Source organism: Lontra canadensis, unplaced genomic scaffold, assembly GCF_010015895.1.
Source record: "Lontra canadensis isolate GAN:19392208 unplaced genomic scaffold, GSC_riverotter_1.0 scaffold32, whole genome shotgun sequence".
Classification (NCBI taxonomy): Eukaryota; Metazoa; Chordata; class Mammalia; order Carnivora; family Mustelidae; genus Lontra; species Lontra canadensis.
In genome coordinates this window covers 1781754-1805083 of record NW_022631026.1, presented here as the reverse complement: position 1 = coordinate 1805083, position 23330 = coordinate 1781754, and the positions used below count along the sequence as shown (strand labels likewise).

At 54.0% G+C, this 23330-nt stretch overlaps 1 protein-coding gene across 2 annotated transcripts in view; it reads left to right on the top strand.

The window, feature by feature from the left end:
* EIPR1 (EARP complex and GARP complex interacting protein 1) overlaps positions 1 to 23330 on the top strand; it is a 105266-nt gene that overhangs the window by 5272 nt on the left and 76664 nt on the right. The window contains exons 2-3 of one of the 2 annotated variants that reach the window (XM_032866762.1): positions 7379 to 7462; positions 19328 to 19460. In XM_032866762.1, coding sequence (XP_032722653.1) covers positions 7379 to 7462; positions 19328 to 19460 — 217 coding nt within the window. The remainder of the gene's footprint in view (positions 1 to 7378; positions 7463 to 19327; positions 19461 to 23330) is intronic. The other variant, XM_032866763.1, reaches the window with a different exon arrangement.

Here is a 23330-nt window from a genome sequence, read left to right as displayed (position 1 = left end):
GTACTTTTCTCTTCCTTTTTTCCTCTCTCACTGTTGGAGAGGGACTGCTCTGTTAGGTCGTACAGGCCGGGCTGCGTGTACAGCATGTACACACAGTGTGTACATGTGTACAGTGTGTACAGAGAGCTTTGGCTCTCCTGTGGCAGCATGTGGTCGGCATGTGGGTGTCTTCTGAGGGCTTTTCCGGCCGCTCTGCCTCGCCGTCCTTCCTGGTGGCGCCCTTGCAGGGCTCCTGGGCTCCTCTGATCCTGGTCTCTTGTGGGCGAGCCTTTCTGTCCAGCTGCTGTGGGGTTTGTACGTGGGGTCGGGCCCGGCCCCAGCTGGCGGGAACTGCTGCAGCCTGGGTCTGGTTTGTGAGGGAACCTGCAGCCCTCATTTGTCCCCCGGCAGAGACGATGGCCCAGGCCAGCTGCCCACGGGGCAGCACCCCCTCCACTCTGGGTGACCAGAGTGCTTCCAGACGGGATGCCTGGCCTGCCTGGCCTGCTCTGACTCTTGCCACCAGCCGTGCACCTGTCCTGCCGTCCCATGCCCATGGTGCTGCCATCTCTGCGGGGCAGGAGGGGGACGCTGCCAGGGCCCTCTTCAGCCCCCTCTTGGCTCTGACCTCTGCCTTCGAGTCTTTCCTTCATGGTGTGTATTTGGATTATAGATGTTTCTGGCTTCATTGAAGACGGTCTTTGTTTCCGCTTTTACTTTCCCTCTTGCTTTTGTGTTGTGTTTGTGTTTTTGGATCTGTGGTTACTAGCTGTTCTATTCCCTAGAGTTTGGAAGAGCAAAATTTAGACTTCAGCCTACTGCTCAAAAACCTGAGGTCCCGATTTGACTTGATGAGGTTGGAAGGTGGAGGGCGAGCTGGAGTGAAAAGCCTCATGTCAGGCAGGTTGGGTACGCAGTTGTGGAAATGCCGTTCAAGCAAGGAGAGGGGAGGGGTGGTGGTGTGGCTGGAGAGGAGCTGGGAAGGGCGGGATATGGGGTTAGGGGATCCTATGTGGTCCACCTGGTAGGCAGGGGTGGGAGGGGTCGGGCTGGTAGCCAGAAGGGCAGGCAGGCCTGGGGAGGGGCCTCAGGCCAGTGCAGTGAGGCCGAGGGAGAGAGCCTCCGGCTTGCCATGGACCTGATTACTGATTAGTGGGCATGGCCACTGGCCTGGTCACAGTGATGATGCCTGTGGGGGGGGGCTTGCTTGGAGGGAAGTGTGGCCCGGGGAGAGTCAGGATGGAGCCGTGGACACAAAGCCACAGTGTGAGCAATGGGAACCGGTGGTGATGGACGGGGTCCTCAGGGGCCAGGGGACAGAGGGGTCCCTCGTCAGGGGTGCCTGAGGCTGTGGGGCCGGGGCCTCAGGGAAAGCAGTGCTGCGGGGTGGCTGCAGTGAGGCCGGGTCAGCAGAAGGGGAGGAACTGCTCAGGGTCAGGAAAGGCTCCCCCTGTCTACGCCGCCATTAAGCATGGGTCTGGCAGCAGCTTGAGAAATAAAGGAGTCAAGGTAAGACATTTTCAAAGGACAAGGGGGTGCGTGACTTGATTTTCCCAGTTAAGGGGAAGAAATCAGAGTAGTAAAGAGGGACAGAGAAGAGAGAGGGCTGCCCAATGTTGTGTGCTGCACACGGGTAGCAGGGGCTCCCCCTTCTCTGGGCAGGTGGGCAGGGATGTCTCCTTCTCTGGGCAGGAGGGCAGGTGGCGACGTCTGCAGGAGGCCGGCTGATGGCTTCTGTGTCGCTGCTCCAGTGTGAGGCAAGTTTTCCGCTGTACGATGGGACTGGGTTGCACTAGGGGCTCCAGAGGGGCAGGCAGGGCAAAGCAGAGTGGGCGAGGGACAGGTGGCAGCCGCTTGGTGGGGCTGAAAGGTCAGCCTTTGCACGCACAGGAGTGAGGGTGTGGGTGAATGTACCAGTGATCGTGTGTGGTGTGGCCCCTTCGTCCCCAAGAGCAGTGCTGTTGCCCCAGTTTTCTGTGGGCGGCTCAAGGGCTTTGGTGCTTGTCTGCCGCACTCCGGACCTCTGCGATCCGGGGCTGCGAGATGGAGCGGAGAAGTATGTGTTGACTTAGTACAGAGTGAGGAAGTGGGGCTCTGCCTCCTTTTCGCTCTGACTTTCTTTGTGTTTGCGAAGTGATCTGCTGCACACTGAGGAGGTGACCTGCTGTGTGAGGAAGGACATCGGGTGGTCGCCGGCTTCCTGGTTTGTCATCCTAGCGATGGGGGGGGTGGGTAGCTCGCGGTAAAGAGGCCATTTCTGGGGCGCCTGAGTGGCTCAGTGGGTTAAGCCTCTGCCTTCGGCTCAGGTCATGACCCCGGGGTCCTGGGATCGAGCCCCGCGTTGGGCTCTCTGCTCAGCAGGGAGCCTGCTTCCCCCTCTCTGTGTCCGCCTCTCTGCCTACTTGTGATCTCTGTCATATAAATAAATTAAAAAAAAGGGGGCTGTTCCTGCGGGGAGACTGCTTCTGGTAGAAGGTCCAGCCGCCCGATCTCTGCCATACAAAGCACCGGTTCTGTTACACCTGCTCAGCTTCCGGCTGCGCCTTTCACCCGCCTGGGGTGCAGCTCGCGTGGGCCAAGTTCTGATGGGGAACTGGGCTGGACGTGGAGCAGGGGGAGCATTGACTTGCTCGGACTAATAAGCCTGTGAAGACAATTCTGAATCGCCCAAGGGAATGCTCAGTTCGCAGCGAGTACGGGGAGGCCTGGGGTTGCCTCCCTGTCGTGGAGTGGACCTTCCACAGTGCGTCCCGGGACCTTCCCCACATAGAGCCCAGCTCCCCGGCATCGCCACTTGCCGCGCCCTGGGTTGGCTCACTGAACGGCGAGGTGGGGGGAAGACAGCGGTGTCAGGCACGTGCTGTGGCCTTTCTTTGGAGAACAGGGCATAGAATGATAAAACGTGACCTGTGCTCTGCCTTCAATCCCATATGTAAGTATCTTACCTATGTTGCCAGGTCCCCATGTCACCACAGCAGAAAGAGAACCAGGCTGGGAGTCTAGGAGCTTTGTGACCATGACCAAGTCACTTAACCTCTCTGGTCCTCAGCATCTTTATCTTCTAAGTAGCAATAATATTATCCATCCTGACTTTGGGTTTCCTTCATTGTGTTATGAAGATGAACCAAGGTAAAAATACATGCAGATGCTTTATGACTTATACCTAAAATTTGATCTTGTAATAATGAGGTCATTGGAGCACCTCAAAACTATTATCATGACTAGATTTAAGAAGGTCATTTGATCATTCCCTTCATCATAAGACCAGCATTACGGACACATATCTGTCACCCAAATGGCCAGAGTTAAGTTATTATTATTATTTTAACCTAATAAAGTACTAAAATGATCTTAGATTCAATATTTTTGAGATTTCACTGTAATTTTTAAAGATTCAGTTTTTTTTTTTTGTAATTCTCTTCAGTTTTTTATTTTTATTTACTTATTTTGGAGAGAGTGCATGCGTGTAAGCGGGGGGAGGGGAGAGGGAATCTCAAGCAGATTCTGAGCTGAGCGTGGAGCCCAATGTGGGGCTTGATCTTACGATCCCAAGACCTCGACCTGAGCTGAAACCAAGAGGTGGACACCTAACCGACTGCGCCACCCTGGTGCCCCTCCTCTTCAGTGCTTTAAAAAAGAAGGGGCTTGCTGTGTGTGACAGCATGCATAGTTTCACACTCGTAGTGCTTTTCTAAACTGTGGCAGCTTTCGTCTCTGAAACACGTGAGCTCTTTGACTTCATTTCCTTGCATGCTTACCCAGGGCTGCGGCTCCGGGCTCTGGTTCTGGGCTCTGTAAATTGCTTCGGGATGAAGCAGGTTGGATGCTGGCTCATGATGGCCTCAGCAGCCCCTGCAGGCCTGAGCTGCCCTTTTGTTCCATCTCATGGCAACTAACACAGCGTATTTCTCTCTGCTTTCCAGTGATGGCACTTAGTGCTGTCTTCTTCTGGAAGTCAAGCTCATGGGTGTGTTTTGATCAATGTTGATTTGCTGCTGCGTGGACTGGGCTGGGGCCTCTGATATATAGTCATTTCCCATTGCTGTGTTTGGGTCTTGTCCGCTGTCTCCTGCGAATCTGTTTCCCGAGGGCAGGGCCAGTGTCCTGCCCTCTGTGGCACCTTCCACACGTGGCCGTGGTGCAGGGGTCACATAGTCAGCTCGCACTTGCTGACTCGAAGCATGGACGAGTCTTTTCGTGGAATGTAATCATTTCTCTCAGATGAGTCCTCTTCTGGGCCCTGTTTTAGGGGCTTTCAGGCTTCTTCTGTCTGGGGTGATGGCATGTACCTCCATTTGAGTCTTCGTGTTCTTGTTTGAAGGGGGAACCTGCCCTGCATCCCCTCTGTTGATCTGGGCTTTGCCTTCCAAGCAGCTGGGCGTTGTCTGTGCAATGGCGGGGGTGCTTCCTCACCAGTCATTTTCCTCTAAGCGAGCAGCACTCTAATTAGCAGGATTCAGGGCATCTGTGGATTTGCTGGTATCATGTGCAGAGTTCTACTCGGTTTATTTTTGGCAGAAGGTGTATAGACTCACAAAGAATTCATCAGTTTTGCCAAGAGGTCTGCGACTGCAATCCAGTTCTGTTGAGCAGGTTGTAGGCAGGTTGGCGAGACTGGATTTCTTCCTCCTGACGTCTCATAATGTGGGTACTGCTCTGGACATGTATGTTCTTGCTGTTACTGACATGTGTTCTCGTAGTTAATGTTTTTCTGCCAGCAACCCTTTGTGAGGAGGGGTAGGGACATGGGGCTGTGGTTGCATTTCCTGAGAGCATGACATGAAATTGTTGTCTCCAAACCTTTTGGCAGTGGGCACTGAAAAGGTCTTGTTCACCCCTCCTGTGGAAACCAAGTCAAAACTGAGACAGACTGACTGGTCAGGACGGCTGCTGTACTGTTTCTCTACCCCCGTTTTATTTATTTATTTTTAAGATTTATTTATTTATCTGAAAGAGAGAGCAAGTACACATGAGCGGGGAGGGGGACAGAGGGAGAGGGAGAAGCAGACTTCCCGCTGAGCAGGGAGCCCGATGCAGGGTTCAAGCCTAGGACCCTGCGATCGTGACCTGAGCTGAAGGTAGATGCTTAACTAATTGAGTCCGCCAGGGGCCCTGCTCACCCTATTTTAAGAAGAATGAGTAAGAAATTGAGAAACACATGTAGGAATAAGATGTGGTAGAGGAGGACGTGGGACATCTTGGCTGTTTCTAGCTGCATGTGGGAAGCGAGCATGTGGACAGTGGCCTACATGGTGAACTGTGTGTGGTGGTATCAGTTTCCTGTCGCTGATATAACAAGTCAGCACCAATTTAATGGTTTTATGTATTTTTTTAAAAAGATTTTATTTATTTATTTGGCAGACAGAGATCGCAAGCAGGCAGAGAGGCAGGCAGAGAGAGAAGGGGAAGCAGGCTCCCCGCTGAGCAGAAAGCCTGATGCGGGGCTCGATCCCAGGACCCTGGGAACGTGACCCGAGCCGAAGGCAGAGGCTTTAACCCACTGAGCCACCCAGGCGCCCCAATTTAACGGTTTTAAAGAACAGCATCTCGTACCTTACAATTCTGTAGTTCTGAAGCCTCATGTGGGCCTCATGGGGCTTAAATCAAGGCGTTGGTAGGGCCGCATTCTTCCCTGGAGGCTGGGGGCCAAGCTGTTACCTTGCCTTTTCTAGCTTCTAGAGGGGCTTATTGTACTCACTGGTCCACGGACTCCTTCCGTCTTCAAAGCCCGCAGCCGCTGCCCCATCGTCCCAGCCACCTGCGCCCCCCACAGGCTTCCTGTGTCCCTCTCATGCTGCCACCTTTCCTCCCACAGGCATCAGAGCGCGAGCTGTGGGGGTGGAGGGACTGGTCCCGGCACACTTCCTGGTTGTACTGAAAGAGATGTGGGTTTGGTTGGGTTTGTCCCACCGCTAACGTTAACCAGTTATGAACAATCTCTTCCTTTCGAGGCTTCAGGCTCTTCACCTGAAATTCTTTATTTGGTCTTTGAATTATTGGCAATATTAAGCACAGGGATCGTAACTCCTGCTGTGGTGCTCCGCCCTGATTCCTCTTTCCGGAAGTGCAGCAGGTTCTGGGATTATGGGTGGCTGGGAGCTCTCCGTGGGTGTGGTTAGAGTTTGCCCTCAGCTGAGCAGAGCCGCGTTGGCCTAAGTCACACCCCCTCCAGGAGCGCCTGCTACCAACGACTGATCGGTGGGGTTGGCGCAGGGTCGCAGATGGGCCTGGCCATGATGGCTCCACTCTGAGGGGCCATCCCGGCTCGGCCTCCCTGTGGGCATCGCAGTTCCTCTGCGTCCTCTGGCCAGTCCTGCTTCCTTCACGCTTCGCTCCTGCTCCCCCCGTGGTGTCCTTCCCGAGAGTGTTCCCGGCAAACCTGTGCACAAAGCCTGATGTTCTACAGCTGGTTGCCCAGAGCCTGACCATCCGAATGCTCAGCAGGCCTTTCTGTTGTTTGCCGTTTGGCTTTTAATCATACGGTTTTGACTGGGTGTAGGACTAGTTATTTTTGATTGAGTGTTTGACATTGTGAGAAAAACTATAGAACCTTTGGAGGTCTTTGTCTTCCTCTGGAGGATTGGCAGGTGGCTGGCCGGCTCAGGAGCACCAGTCTGCTCAGTTCCTTAAAATCCAGTCACAGACCAAGATGACCTGGAGCATTAGTCTGTGCAGGTTGACCTCCTTCTGGTTCACCTTCACTCCTGGCCTCTGCCCTAGGGGACCCCAACCCTGAATGTTAACTCTTTGCTGGCCCCTTCTCCGGGGCGGGCCCTGCACTCCGTGTTTGTACCCTCAGTTGAGGGGCCTGTCCGAAGCGTTCCTTAGTGTCAGCTGCGAGCCACACTTCCAGACTGGCAGCTGCCTCTAGCCGAGAGCGGGCTGGAGGTCAGGCTTGCCTCTCGATGCTTTGCTCCTTCCCAAGATCTTGGCATTTGTTCTTCGCTGTGGGAGCTCCTTAAAGGAGGCCTTGGAACAAATTCATAGTATTTTGTTTCGTTTGAATGGCTGCCCTCTGCCGGAGCTTGGTTTAAACCACCTCTTCTGCCATTGCTGGGGGCAGTTTTCTGCCGCACTGTTGAAGGATGATTTGTTCCATCAGTCTGTTGCCGTTGAAAATTGTGGTTTTATTAAAAATACCATTTACATCTTTATTGCTTATTTTCTGTGCCCATTTATAATTGTTTCTACGTATGCATTTAAATGGAATTGTTATGTCACAACGAAATTATACGAAAGTTGTTATACGAAAGTTGAAGGCCTTGCATCCACATTTCTAAGTTGCCTAGTGGGCACTTTGAACTGTTGCCACCCCAGCAGCCGCAGAGAAGGTAACTGCCTTCTAAACTCTGTCAAGTCGAACTGCTTAAATGTGTGTGCGCTTTCCTCCCTCCCGCAGGCCCGCGCCCTCACACCTCAGACTGCAGAAACAGATGCCATTCGGTTTTTGGTCGGGACGCAGTCTCTCAAATATGATAATCAGGTAACTATGTTTGACAAATGTATACATGTTAATTACTAAGCCTGTTCTTACTTTTATAACGATTTTGCTCTTGATTTTTTCAAGCAACACTTGAGAAAATTAATGCCACACGAACAAAATAAAACTTTCATTGGGATTTAAATATGCGAGTGTACGTAATAATCGAGCTCAGTGATGTAAACGTGCTCCATGCAGCGTGGCTGTCGTGGTTTCCATCTGAGGTCATGTCAGGTTTGCCACGTCAGTGATGAGGAGCTCTCCAGGCACATGGTCGGCGCTACTGCCTGTCCCCGGGCTGCCGGGTGACCGGCCACGTTAGGTGCTCGCAGCGGTCTTGCCAGCTGAGCCTGGATGAGGCCGTAATCTGCCAGGGGCCAGGCTCTCACTGCCGCGCACAGCAGGAGGGGCTGTTCTCGCCGCTGCTGTAGCGAGGACGTTGGCTGCGGACACATCGGCCTTCGGCTCGTGGCTTGACGCAGGCATTTGACCTAGACCGAATGGATTGACCTTGCTGGAGTTCATTTTCCTCATCACCAAGCTGGAGGTAAGGCCGTGTGCCGTCTGTACCTCACGGGTGCTGGGGTGTTCTGAAGAGGTGACCTGTCTCGGAGCCTGGGGACGTGGACAACAGGCCGCGTGTCTTGGAGCGGCCACCCAGTTACCTCTGCGCTGCAGGGGGTGGCTTTAAGATGGCCTTGAAAGCGTTTGGTGCCGGGTGTGGTGTAGTGAGATTGCCACACTGTGTTTTTAAATTGACACAGTCATTTTGGCGTCCGGTCTCGTGACCTATATGTAGAGATTTATAAATAACATAATAAATAACATATAAATAACATAAATAAGTGTTTATGTTATTTAGCCTTTATTTCCTGTATCCAAAACATAGGTGTTAGGTCCTCCAATAATGGGTCCGTGATCAAAGGAGCGAGACTGATACAAAGCGAAGGTCAAGCAAAGCTTTATTTCGTGCCGACATCGAGAATCAAACCGACTGGTCGGGGCCCTCTCTTACAAAGAGGCGACCCCTCCCAGCCTCGCAGACTAACTTCTAGAGAGCAAAGGCCATGTGGTTGGGCCTGGCCACACACAGGTGGCCAGTGAGATTGAAACCCACAGAGAAAGCTGCACGGTCCTGCTAGGTCAATTGAATCACAATTCACCCCGTAGTAGACATTTGCACTAGCCTATCACCTTGGTCAGAATTGGTGCCCAAAAGGCGGGGCCCACGCTCCTTGGTAGCTAGGGAGACAGTATGTGCGCCCCACTGATTGGATGTCTCCACCTGGCCTGACCGGCCCTTGTATCTGGGCTTTGCTACCTGGGACTGGTTTCCTGGACTTGTTTTTAAGTAAGTTCCTCTGGGAGGGGCAGGGGCAATCTAAGCTTACTGCATAAACAACAGGGCTAAGCAGGCCCTTACAATAGGAAAACCTTTATATACAAGGAATATTTTTGTAATGTTACAGATAATTGTGAAACACTTAGCAGCCATCAAAATGTGTGGGAATCAGGTTGAAGGGAGCTGCTTTCTATGGTGGCAGATTCACAGGATGGGACCCAGTCGAACCTGGTTCCTCGTGGTGGAGCGGTCATCATAGATTGCACTCATTAAGTTATAAACTCATTAATGGCATAATTTCAGAATTGTTCGGTGAAATGTTAAAATTTTATCTATTGTGTGATCACAGTAGTGTCAAAAAAGACCATTTCTCAGTGGCTACAAATGTTGACTCGTTAGGTCCATGGGGCCCATAGAATGTTACGTCAGTTATGCCTCAGAACAGTGGTGGATCAAGTTCAACCGCGAGTCTTACACATGGTGAAGAAGTAGGAGGAAACGGGTCAAACAGCCTCAAAATTCGAGCCACAGTAACCTTTGGGTGAGGTGATCATTTGTGAGATAGATCATTTTCCTAATTTTCACTTTTCTGAACGTGTGTGTCAAGTTCCTTCTGCCAGAATGTCAGGAAGAATGACTTTCTTAGGAAGATGGTTTCCAGTGGGCTCTCGCGGGGAGGAGGGTCCTGGCGTGTAGGTCGCCAGCTCAGAGCTGCTGCTGGTGCAGGTGCGGCCTCCGGGGGAGGGGCTGGGTGGGCTCTGAAGTCGCACTCATGGCTTCTGTCCCGCGGCTTGGCTGAGAATTGGGCGCAGGGTGGGCGGTGGAGAACCCCGGGCGCCCTGTCTCCAGGCGTTGGTGCTCCTCACCTCGCCCACCTGCTTTCTCTCCCTCTCGGCCCTGAGGCTGTCCTGAGGACCTTTTGGGTACAGGGATCAGTTTTTAGCCTTCTGAGATTAGGGAGGAAATTACTTTCATGTCATCATGCGTGACGGAGCTCAGTGAGTTAAAGGCCAGATGAGGCAACGAGGGCACCCACAAGTCGCACTTGGTTGTGACCCCGAGAGAGGAGCAGCCCCGGATGACCTGACGTGCTGGCGCAAGGTCTCTGGCAGGCTGCAGGCGGCCTGGCGGGGAGCACCGTGCAGGGCGCTGTGGTCCGGGGTCGTGAGGTCAGCATCCCGCGACACTGTTTGTAGCTCTGTGTGGCCCGTTTTGTTGGTGTGGTTTCGTGACATAGACAGTCCTGGTTTCCAGAAAATAGCCGTCAGTCCTTGGACCTAGCGAAATGGATGACTTTTGTCCTTAAGACTCAGTCTTAGAAGCCCAGTTTTCCCGAAGCCCAACTCTGTAGGGCCCAGAGAAGGTATGTGCTTAACTTACATTTTATGGCATCAAGGATGGAGCTCTTTGGGGAGCTTTCCCGAATGTCCGACACGTGACGGCTGCTTGGATGCTGTGTTTCCCGAACCCGGTGCCACCTGCTGTCCCCTTCCTTTCAGAACGTTCTCGTCACAGCGCTGGGGAAGGCCGCAGCCACGCTGAATCAGGGTGGGGGGTGCGTCTGAGAGCCTCCTCTTCCCACGCTTCGCCTCCAGCCGCCTTTCATGGGGGACACTTCCAGAGTGTGCGCCGGCCAGGCTGGCGCTTCCCTCCGTCTCTGGGAAAGGTGGGTGACATCGTTGGGGATGCGTGCGTGTGTGCACTCCCTCGGTTCACACGGACGCTGTGTGTTGGGGGGACCCTGCGGTCCCTCCCGTGGCCTGGCGTGTGAGCTGCGTCAGGGTGAGCAGCTGGGTTTGTGCTCTCAGCCGCATGCTCGTGAGGCGGTGGGACAGATGCCAGGAGGTGCAACAGGCACGCGCCGCGGGCCAGCCTCGGAGTCCAGGATGGTGGGCCTGGAGGGTGGGCTGTGGCTCTGGCCCGCGGCCCGGGGGTCTCGTTCCTGGGGCGTGGCTGGGGAGCCGCGAGAGCAGGGAGGGCCAGACCCTGAGCTTGTGCCCCTACACGCCCAGCCCGTGTGTTCCCCTCACACAGGCCAAGCTCACACGTCCGTGCAACGTGCGTTTCTCTCCTGTGCGATAGGCCTGACTCCCTGCCCACGTGGTGCGTGTCCTCCCACGCGGGGTGTGTGTCTCCCGAGGCTGCCTCCCAGCTGGGCGGCCCCAAGAGGATACCCCCCGGGGCGGTGAGGGCACAGCATTTGCCCTTCTGCTGCCCTCCAGGAGCAGTACGCTCGTTCCTCTGTTTCCCTCTGATGTTATTACTACTACTTTTAAAGATTTATGTATTTGAGGGAGAGAGAGAGCCTACATCGGGGCGAGGGGCCGAGGGAGAGAGAATCTCTAGCGGATTCCGAATATGGAGCCCATCGTGGGGCCCGATCCCCCAACCCCAAGATCACGACCTGAGCCCAAACCCAAAGTCAGATGCTTTACCCGCCTCCCACCCAGGTGCCCCGCCCACCGCTGTCCTCATCAGAACAGGGTTCTGGAGCGCATTTGTAAGGGGAGAAAACTGGCCCCCCCCCGGCCCCCCAGCCCTCCTCCTGGAGCCCCTCCCTGCTTGTTTGTTGACAGTGAGGGTGACCCGGGCTCTGGGGGTCTGTGAGGATGGGGTTCCCGGCTTTGTGCCTCCACATTGAGCAGCAGGACTGTGTAGGGTGCTGGCAGTGGTCCCCGAGGCGCCCGCTCGGCTGTGCCCTCCCCAGCACCACCTCCCGGGTGCTGGGACAGGCCGGGAAGGGGGGGTCCTGTGCCCCAGAGGCTGCCCAATGACTGCGGGTCAGAGAGACACACATCTGTCCTACAGGGAAGCGGGGCGCTGCTCAGGCCCGGGTGGGGGCCATTCCCACACCTGCGACCTCGGTGGGTGGGGGTCATTGACCCCATTTCCAAGCAGGCAGGGGATTGGTCCCGAGCAGTTCTGGGGTTTTTTGCAGGAGGGCGAGCTGGAATATGGTAGGAGTGCAGCTGCTCTCCTTCCCCTCCCCCTCCTGCTTCCACCTGCAACCGGGGTGGCGGGTTTTGTGGCCTGAAGGCATCCTGCAGGCTTCCCCGCAGACACCCGTACCCCCACGGTGCTAGTGCTGGGAGCCACCCCCAGATCAGGCAGCCCTGCCCAGGTGGGGGGCCCTGGCCCCGCGGCCCTGCTCCCACGCCTCCCACCGGCTGGCCCCGCTGGCTGGTGAGGGTTAATGGCCCCCGGCTTCACCTCAGGCCATCAGCTCCTGGGCAGTCATTAATTCCCTAGAAAGTGCCAGTCCCTGAACCGGTCCTAATTAATTCAGCTGGGCTCTTTTCTGGAAATTTTTGAAGCTGTCACAGTCGCTGGCCCGTTTTCTCTGTCAGATGAACTGCTCTAGTCTCTGCTCTCAGTCTGCACGCGGCTCCGCGCTAGGAGCCGGCTGGTCTGTGGGCCCTTCATTTGCTGGTCCTCCTTCACGGGGTGGGCGGGACGGTGGGCTGCTTTCCGCGGAGGCCGTGTGCTCGCTGGCTGTCCGGTGGCGGCTTTAGGCAGAGACTCCAAACAAGGGGTTCGCTTCTGCATGCGGTTCTCCCCAAGATTCCCTTTGCCTGTCGCTAACTTCCCGCTTCTGCAGCAGCTGGGGGAAGAGCCGTTGTGACCGAGGACGCGGATTTGTCCTCTCCCCGCACGGTCAGGGAGAAGGTGAATCCCTGAAGGGGTGACACCAGTGGCTTCTTCCCTTGGATTGATCTTTTACTTTTTAACTTTTGTTTTTAATTTGTAAACTCCATTTTCCTGTGTTTGTGTTTTGACTACGGTCAGCTTCGTTCCTCAGCCGCGTCTGTCTGCGAGCTCTGTCCTTGTTGGCCCCGGCTACCCCAAGAAACACACGGCCCTTTGTTAGACATCGAGACTCAGCGCCCCCCGCCCTGACCTGGAACGGAACCCCTTTCCTCCCTCACCCCTTCTTCTGCTGCCCCCTCCCCACCCCCTTTTCTCAGTATAGATTACATCTCAGAATTCCGTTTTTAATTTTTTTAATTATTTTTTTAAAGATTTTATTTATTTATTTGACACAGAGAGAGAGGGATCGAAAGTAGGCAGAGAGGCAGACGGGGTGGGGGGGCGGGTGGGGAACAGGCTCCCTGCTGAGCAGAGAGCCCGATGTGGGGCTCGATCCCAGGACCCTGAGATCATGACCTGAGCCGAAGGCGGAGGCTTTAACCCACTGAGGCACCCCTCAGAATTTCTTTTTATAACAGAGTTCTACTTCATAGCTTTTTAGTTGTTGGGCTTCTGTCTAGAAATGGGATGATAGAGACCACTGGGGGTTTCCCAGTGACTCTTAGGTCCCAGCTTTTTCCCCAGCCCTGGGCCAGCCGCAGCAGAGGACCTCTGTCCTGCCCACTTGCTGGCTCTGCATGTTGGTCTCCCTCGGGTTCAGAGGTTGGAACCCAGTCCCCGGTGATGGTAGGAGGGAGTAGGGTCCCTGGAAGTTGCTTAGGTCATGGCAGCGGAGCCGTCGTGAATGGGGTGGACCTGTAGTGTCTTTCCTCCTCTGCTACGTGAGGACATGGGGAGAGGGTGGTCATCGGACCCCGGAGGATGGCTCCCCTCAGACCCGAGCATGCTGTGGCACCCTGAGCTCGGCCTTCCCGCCTCCAGGGCTGTGAGCACTGCACGCCCCTGTGTGTAGGCACCGCCTGTGCTGTTCATTACTGTAGCCCACATGCACGAGGACGGTGCTCGTCCAAGAAGTGCCCCCGCTGGGCACAAGGGCAGCGTGGAATGTGGGTCTTTTTCTTTTCTTTCTTTCTTGTGGTTCCCAAGTATAGTTTGGCCTCATGGACAAAGGATGTCCATACACTGGGGCTTATTTGTGTGGGGAAGGAGTATTAATACGGACGGTAAGTATTAGCCGACAGGCACAGTGAGCCCCGGGAAGCACGTAGCATGTTTGATAGGAACTTACTGTTTTAAGTCTTAGCTGAAGGATCACTGTGTTTCAAGTCTAATGAAGAAATCCAAGGAATCCATTTTCCTAAGTATACTTAGCTGAAGCGCGAGCCCAGAGAGTGAGTGACCAGCACAGGGTCCGCTGGCGGGGAGCGGCAGAATCAAAACCGGGCGCAGGTCCCCTGGTCCCGGATCACGGTGCACCCCGTGTATCCCCCCAAAGCAAAGTGGACTGACGCTGAAAGGGAGCTTTGCAGTCCTGCCTTGAGCCGGGAGGAGAGAGCGCTGGAGGTGTGCGGCCCACGGGAGGACGCCCTCTCCAGGTCTAGCGCCCGCTGCGCCGTGTTCTTCGGAAGGAGCTGCCTGGAGGGCCTGTTTGCGTCTCGTGGTGGACAGTGTGGTGTGAGGTCTGCGGTGGCGGACGGGCCAGACCTTTCGTCCCGCTGGCTCACGGGCCCCAGCAGGGAGATGTGCCCGGGGCCCAGCCGCCGGAACCTTAACGTTCCCTAGGAAGGGAGCTTTTCGTTTTTGATTTCTAACTTTATCCATATTTTTAAGTTTTTTCTTTCTTTTTTTCTTTTTAATTTGTAAGAGTTTGTTTACCTTCAGTTCAGTGGGAGAGATGAGATGGAGAGACAGTGCAGTGGCCTGGAGTCAGGCTCAGATCTGGCCCCGGGCCATGGCGGAGTCAGGGTCTGTGGCAAGGGACACCTTTCTCAAAGCCCCCATTCCCCAGGAAGATGAGGGAGCGTCGACATCTTTACTGACTTCCTAATGAACTTTATGACTCTTACTCCTAACTTTTTATAGAGTCATCTGCGCCCTCAGCCCAGCACTAGTAAATCCAACTTTAAAAAGACTATTTAAAGGTAATAATGGTAATTCACAGTATACAAGTTTGATCTTCATTATAAGCTGTGAAAGCGTCTTAGGAACTCAGCTGTGGTGTGGCGAGTTTAGGGTGACGGCGGCGTGTCCGCCTGACTCTTAACCAATATCAGTTGCTCCTTCCTTTGCACCCCTGTAATTGTGTGCACACACTGTGGTGTTTTCCTCGCATTGGTGTCAGAACTGCCCTGTAACTGCAGAGATGTCTTGCACAGAATATTTCCTTGCACGCCCAGTGTAAGCCAGGGAGCCGGTGGTGCCCTGAGAACAGGCAGCTGGAGATACTGCCTCCCTCTCTGGCGGCAGGGGCTCATTTTTGCTCTCCTGCTGCCGTGCGGAGTGCGGGGGGCCTCTGTGTGCCCTGGATGGCTTGGGGGTTCAGAGCACATGCTCTGGAGTCCTGCTTCTAACCGCAGGAGACACCCTACGTCAACTCTCCAAGCCTATGTTTCTTACCTGTAGATTGTGGCTAGTGATTACCCATGGCTCTTTTCAGGATTAATGGAGATAATGTGTGTCAGATAGCATCGTGCCTGGCCCATCTTACATGCTAGCCAGTATTACTCTGATCTCTGTTTACGGTGGTGATGTCTTATCGTTCTTTCTGAACATGCCTAGATTAAAACATTTCATGAAGACGTATCCTGTGGGCCTGTCTGGGAACCTACTGTAAATGAGGATGTGTGGGAAAATCTCAGGACTGTCAAGCTTGAAGATGAAGGTTAAGGGCCGTAGTAGTACCCGAACGTGTCAGATTAGGAGAGATGGACTTGATGGGAGGGGGAGGTCTTAGACATGTCCCTCCTTTCTGCTGTGTCCCTGTGCCCAGAAGTGCAGAAAGGATCCTAGAGGAACTTTGGATCAGGCTCCAAGGCCTGGACAGCATGTGGACAGCGTGTGGACAGCATGGGCTTTGTGTCCTCACACGGGAGAAAAGGGCATCCTGGCGAGGTGGTGAGAAGGAAGGCTCCCCCAGATGAGAGTGACCTGGAGCAGGGGGGCCCTGGGCAGGAGAGCCCGGCAGCCACAGGCCCTGGACCAGGGGAAGAGGTCAGCGGGCGGGGTGCTGTGAGTCGGTGCCAGCGGCGTTGGGCTTTCTTCAGGGTGGGCCGACCGAGCCAGCAAACAGGAATTCTGATACCAGGGCTCTGGTGTGTCAGCCTGTGGGCTTCTTGGCATTTGGGTGCATTGCAGAGGGATAGATTAGGGAACAGGAAAATAGTACATATAAGTGCCTCTATTCATTTTTTTCGGTCTTAATGGATTTCCAGATAAGTAGGAAATGTGTCAAATAATAAAGAAGAAAGAAAAAAATTTCCTCTTTACCCTAAAAAAACCCCAACATTATTCTCATTTTTGTATATTGCCCTGTAGTCTGTGTTTACACATGACTTTTATATAATTGCATGCCACTTTATATTCTGCTTGTGAAATTTATGCTATCGTAAAACCTTTGTGTTTATAATTGTTCTTTATCGTGATTTAAAAAAAATATTTCATTTATTTGAGAGAGAGCATGTGTGCGGGTATGTGCAGGGTAGGGGGGCAGAGGGAGAAGGAGAACCAGATTCCCTGTGGAGCGCGGAGTCAAATGTGGGGCTGGATCCCGGGACCTGAGCTCGAGATCTGAGCTGAAACCAAGAGTCAGGCACTGAACCCGTTGAGCCACCTGGCGCCCCATGCTTTCCATGATCTGTAGAACTATTTAATACTCCATCATTTTTGTATTGTTCATTTATTTTCTGGGACAGGTTTTAGTAAATCCATTTATTTCACTTTCAACATTTATATAGTTCCTATTTATGTATTGTAATAAATCTTTTGGAAGAACGATTCAGATGTTCAACATTTACTGATTTTACTGTAGCCTTCCCCGTGTGGATCGTCACTATTCCATCGGCATCACAGAATTCTTATTTTTTTTTTTTTTTTTAAGATTTTACCTATTTATTTGACAGACAGAGATCACAAGTAGGCAGAGAGGCAGGCGGGGGGGGGGGGGGGGGAAGCAGGCTCCCCGCTGAGCAGAGAACCTGATGGGGGGCTTGATCCCAGGACCCTGGGACCATGACCCGGGCCAAAGGCAGAGGCTTTAACCTACTGAGCCACCCAGGTGCCCCCAGAATTCTTATTTTTATTTTTATTTTTTTATTTTATTATTATTATTTTTAAAGATTTTATTTATTTATTTGACACAGAAAGAGATCACAAGTAGGCAGAGAGGCAGGCAGAGAAGGAGGAGGAAGCAGGCTCCCTGCCAAGCAGAGAGCCCTATGCAGGGCTCGATCCCAGGACCCTGAGATCATGACCTGAGCCGAAGGCAGAGGCTTAACCCACTGAGCCACCCAGGCACCCCGAATTCTTATTTTTAAATGTTTAAGTCATTAGATACAATAAAGAATGACTTTTTTTTTTTTCTTTTTAGTTTAGTTCTTATGCTCAGTCTGGTGGACTTGCATGTGAGGCATGATGTACATACATCCCGTGTGTCTGAAGTGAACAGCCTGTGTATCTTACACATTTGTGCACACCCCCAGCCCCATGCCATGGTCATGGGACTGCCCCCACCGTCACCTATAGCTCCTCAGCCCGTGTTACGGATATACCACAGTTCACCTCCCTGTTGTGCTGTCGTTGGACCCCTGGGCTGTGCCCCGTTGTCGGCGATCACCGGCGAAGCTGCTGTGAGCCATGCCGTGCGCGTCTTTTGTCTTGGTGTCACTTGGGTATAGACCCAGCAGTGGGCTCCTGGGTCTTAGCACACGTGTGTGTTTAACTTCAGTCCACTGGATACTTCTCTCAGGAATCACTTCATTACTTAGTATTGTTAATAGCTTTTTAATGTGTAACATGTCCCCAGAGGGAGAAGGTGTTTACAGGTTAAATTCCCTCAGGTGTGCGGAGGAAACAGTTCTAAGATAACGTGGTTTGTACCTTTGAACCCAGCGTGGAAACTGCACAGGCTACATGGCAGGAAGAACTTGCTGAAAGTAATTTTTATTATTTATTTATTTATAAAAGATTTTATTTGTTTATTGGAGAGAGAGAGAGAGATCGGGAGAGAGAGAGCGTGCACGTGGTGGGGGGGGGAGAAGCAGACTCCCTGCAGAGCGGGAGCGCGATGCAGAGCCTGACTTCAGGCTCCATCCCAGAGCCCTGTTATCACGACTTGAGCCGAAGGCAGACGCTTGACCCACTGGGCCAGCCAGGTGCCCTGAAAGCAGTTTTAAAAGTAAAAGTAGCAGCAGTGATTTTTTTAGTGATTTTTTTCCCCAGAGGAGAGGGGGGGAAGGCACGAGTGTGCACCGTGGTGAGCCGGGCACACCTGCACTCGGTTTCTGGTGATCCTTCATCTTCAGTGCGCATGTGGGAAACTGAGGCACGAGGCCACACAGGCTCGCAGTGTCCACGTGGGATTTGCGTTCTGGGTCCAGAGCTACCCTTTGTCGGGGCGGGAGGTTATTTTGCCATCCAAACCGAGCGGAGGGGGAAGTCGTGAAGACTAGAACCAGGCTCTCTGAACCGAGTGTGGAGTGTGGAGGCTTTGGATGTCATGGAAACATTTTTTAAAACAGCATTTAATGTTCCGATCGCAAAGTGATGCATATTAATCACACACGAAATGTGGAAACTACGGACAAGCCCCCAACGACGCGAAGGGAGAACCTGCCGCGGTCCTGCTGTCCGCGGGTGCCCCACCGTGTACCTCCGACTCTCCCCTGGTTCACGCGCGCCCGCAGCCCTCACATGGCTGCTCATTCTTCTCCCCTTAAATATATGTTACGGACCCTCTTCCCCGGCACTAAACGGTCCTTTATAGCATATGGAATGGCTTGTAGTATTATGTTATAGTCAAATACCACAATATATTTGAGCAGTTCCCCACTGCCAGACATGAAGCTGACTTCTGATTTCTCATCGTGATAATCAATGCCGCCGTGAACATTTCTGGACATAGATCTTCATGAAGATCCATGAATAATTTCTTAGTATAAATTCATTTTTAAAACAAATGTTTTCTTTTTCTCATTGACTTGGATACTGATAGAAGTGTGAATGTGATAATCATTTTATTCCTGTAAAAATTGTCCAGAAAATCACTGAGGGAGCTTACTTAGCCTTCCGTGGCTGACATATGATACTCTCATGTTTATATGTGGTGCGATTGTGAGCATTGGCAGCCGTCGCACTCCTTTCTGGAAAGATGTTTAAGATGTGTGCGTGTGTGATGCTTTCTCGCCCCTTCCCACCTCCATCACTGCTGGTGTATGAACTGAGTTAGGCCTTGTTTGGTGTGAGCACCGTGTGGGTGCCCTGATTCTGGCTGGGTGGCGGCTCCGTGTGCCCAATAGCCACGGGCAGCTCTCAGAGGCTCTAGGCTCATTTGCACAACCCTTGACACCCCCAGTCCTAGTGACAGCCCTGGCCTGACCAAGCCACCTGGGGATGGAGCTTTTGCTGTCTTGTTTCTTTAGCACTGGGTATGTTGGGGGCTGGGCTACGTGGCTTGCACACTTAAAAATACTCCATGGGGATTTCAGACCTGTCTTTTGAGAAGAACCCAGGGAGGTGAGCTCACAGAAGTCTATGCTGTTGGTGTGGTAACAGTAAGTTAAGTAAAAATGTTAAAGATGCTTTTGATTATTCTTTGCGATCACTGTGTTTAATTAAGGTACGTGGAAGTGAAGTCCTGATGTGCTCTGTTACTGTGCTTGTAGATCCACATCGTAGACTTCGATGACGAGAATAACATTATAAATAAAAACGTCCTCCTCCATCAAGTGGGTGAGATCTGGCACATTAGCACCAGTCCTGCCGACAAGGGTGTGCTGGCCACGTGCTACAACAAACGTGAGTACTCGCAGGTGTTGTCACGCACCTGCAGGACGGGTCTTACGTTTCTGATGGATCAGTGCGTGACTTAGAGGGGTTGAGGGCGGACAGAGGCGCTGCACCCACAGAGAAGCTGCGATACCGCACAGGGACGCTAGCTGCAGTCAGTGGCCCGCGGTCTGAGACTGGAGGCTGGAGTCGCGGTTGCTCCAGGCACGGGGACCCCTTGGGGCAGGGGACTGATGTGCTGGAGGGTCTCCGATGAGAGACACAGGGGTCCTGCATTAGTTCACTGTGCCCCTTGGGAGGGTAGCCAGTTGTGTGCATGCACGTGTGTGTGTGCTGGCATGTGTGCACGCGGTATGCGTGGGGGGATCCGTGGCCCTAGTAAGCGTCTGCCCTGTGTGCTCTTTGGCTCTGCAGTCTTTGGGGCCTTTGACGTTTGTGCCAGCCTAGATGTCTGGCGCCCAGCCAGCCACGCGTCTTCCTCCATTCTCCTGTCTTTGCCGTTGCCCATAGCTGGTGTTCCCATTCTGGCTTTGCGGAGAACCCCACAGTCCATCTTTCTCTGTCAGCGGAGTACAGTCTCTTTCGTGCTGTGTAGTCTCTGCGGTGTTTCCGCCAGTGTCAGCGGGCCCGGCTGCCTCATGGGCATCCGGCAGCCTCTGCACGCGGGCCCCACTTTCCGTGTCCTCCCCCTTCTTGACCCGGCCTCAGGATGCTGGCGTATGCGGCTGTCTGCTGCTGCCCGCCTGGGGCCCCAGGCGCGCCGTGTCTAAGAACCTGCACTGGGACCCTCTGCTCCCCGGGGTTTCTTCACAGGGGTCTTTCTATTTAAGTTCACGTAGACCTTTGTGGGTTTGGTTTTTTGGTTTTTTTTTAGATTTTATTTACTTATTTGAGAGAGAGAGAGCGTGCAAATGAGCAGGGGGGAGGGGCAGAGGCAGAGGGAGAAGCAGACACCTTACTGAGCAGGGAGCCCGATGCGGGACTCGATGCCAGGACCCCAAGGTCATGACCTGAGCCGACGCAGACGCTTAACCCACTGAGCCACCCAGGCGCCCCTACCTTTGTGTTTTTAACACTTCTTGTCTTTGGGGCAGTAAAGTTGTTTTCTGAAGGTTCTTTTGCCCCTGAGCCCCTTATGTTCTTTATCTGTTTGTGGCTTCAACTGGCGCTCTGCCACCGCTGAGAACAGCCTCCCAGCAGCCCGCTCAGGCTTTCCCTTCTCCCCCACCGGCAGCGTGTCGGGGGGCTTCTCCGGCAGAGGCTGCTGTGTCTTTCTTCCTTGTGCCTTGCCTCAGATCAAGGTCCTTACATCCAGCCAACTGTGATGGGGCAGTGCTGTCACCCGGAATCTTCCCTGGCCATTTGGGATGTAACAGACTTGACACTTAGACACTGGTCCCCACTCCCCGGCACTCTTGCTCTGTGTGGTTTTGGGTCTCCTCCCTTTGGAAGCCTGATGCCGTTCTGTGTAAGGCTGTCCTGCACCTGCCTGTGGGGCACTGTCTCCCCACCACCCTGGTGTTGCTGCGACTTCTGCCTCTACCCCGGGGCATGGGACCTTGAAAATAGAGGCGGTCCTCTTCTGGAAAAGTGACTTTTAAACTTTTTTTGACCAATTTCCTTTTCGATTAACTTAACATCAGCTGACCTTCATTTTACCTCCCACGTACCTTTAGCATTGCCGTAGAACACAGCAGAATCGCAGGAGTGACATCCCACTGCCTTCACCGTACCCTGTCCGCTAGAAGCAGGCCATGGGTCTTGCCCTCACACTCACAGGAGTGGATTGCAAGAAGGTGTCACACTAGCGGTGGCCATCACGGCCTCCGGGTATGCGTGAGCAGCGCCTGCTTCCCCAGGGCCCTGACCCTCATCTGAGCACAGCTGTCATCTCCAGATGCCTGGCCACGACGGCACCAGCCTTGCTCAGCTTCAGGTGTGCATCTGGCTTCTGGGTAGAATCTGGTGTTGGGGTCCTCTCCGTCTGCTGACCCATGAAGGCCGTGAAGCACCTGCCTGTCCCACAGGGCTGGGAAAGGTGTGGGCTAACAGCTGGGACATACATTCAGGCAGGGGGATGGGAGGTCCAAGGAGCTGTGGCCAGTTCTGAAGGCAGGCGTGGCCAGAGGGCCTGGAGTGGGCTTCTGCCTGGTGCCCCAGATCCGTGTCTGCCCTGTGGGCTCTTAGCCCTGCACTCAGCCCTCCTCTGTCCTCCCTGGAGCGCTGGACAGGTGTGGCGGGGACCGCCGCCAGCCTGCCCCTGCGGGCACATCTGGGCCGTGTAGCCCCGTGTCTGGTCCAGGCTGGCAGGGTCTCGTGATCGGGGTCCTCCATCCACAGACCGAGCCCTACCCATAGGTCTTCATGAGGTGGTCCCGTCTGCCTTGGGCCTTGCTGGGGAGGCAGAAGGCCCTCACCCTCTGCGTCTACCCTCTGACGGACCCTCCAGCCTCCCGGCCAGACGCTGCAGTCCTGTGCCTGTCGCTCCTCCTGACGGTTTAGCAGGTGTCGGGCGCCCCACCCGAGCCCCTTCCTCTGGAGTGTCATCCTGACAGCAGAGTCTGAATTTCAGCAGCCGCTGCCTGCTGGGCCGGCTGTGTGCCTCCGCGTCATCGGGTGCGAGTTCCTTTGTGCTTCCTGTGGCCTCCCTCGGGTCCTTCTCCCGCACCTGCTACCAGCAGTAGCCAGACACAGGCCGGGCCACCTTGCTTTCGGCCCGGGGCTGTCCATGAGCAGGGCGTACGTCCGCCTTCCCTCATCAGGAGGGAGCTGCTGCCCGGCCGCCTCCCCGCGCGGCTCCTGCCCCTCGGCCTCCTCGGCTCCTCGTCGTTCATGTCTGCGCCACACCGGCTCTGTGCGAGTCACGTTCCCGGGATGAGGGCCCAGACTGATCCAGTCCAGACACTTCTAGAGGCTTGGAGTAAGGACTTGTGCTCGCCGTGTGAACTTCGTACACTCAGAAGGCTGTGGAGCGACTGCAGACGTTTGCACGTGGACACTTGGGGTCTGCTCTGCACTGAGCTCCCCACTAATCGTGAGGCTTCTGCCGTGCAGCGCACTAGATGTGGGTTAGACCCAGAGCATCGCAGACATTGTCACAGTGGGGGCTTAGGCGTCACTGTTGTCACAGCAGATCTTTGTGTGGGCCCAGAAGTGCACTTTGCCCTTTATCTTCCAGCATGTTTATGTCCAATCGTGCTTTCCACCTCTTAGTGCCCAGGCTGGTTGAGGGCCGCGTGGTGGTGTTAGCACGCTCTCCCTGTCGTGTTCTTTTGGCTTGCTTGCGAGCATTGCGCAGACACACCCGTCCTCTGCTGCCCTGCTGCAGCTCACGTGCATCTCCCTGCTCTGCGGCGGCCCACGCTTACTGCTTCCGCTCATGTGCCTGGTATTTTGGACAGTGGTCACCTTTAATCAAGAGCCATGGGTTTCACACCACGAGGCGTGCCCCCGATGGAGGGGGCTGCCAGGGGCAGTAAGTGGGAAGGAGGGTTGATGGGTAGAGGCAGAGCAGGTCGTCCCAACACCAACCTCCTGCAACCTCTCGGAGGGACTTACGTCTAGCAGGGAATTGTCCTCAGTTAAGGCTGTTCTCCGTGTCCCCCTTCCCGTGTCCTGACATAGGCTCTGTGGATCTTATGGGGGGACAGGAGGAGGGAACCGTGGAGAAGTGGGCTTCGGCGCCATGCTGAGATGTGGAATCCACTTTGAGGGCTCTCCTCTTCTTGAGAAATCTTGGAATTCGTGTTTGTTGTGAACAACTGTGTCTAACTTATATCCATATATAGCAGCGTGCAAAAGAATCCCCAGAACTGGTGGAAGTCTGTACTCTGATACAAGTCTTGTGCCTACACACACACACACACACACACACACACA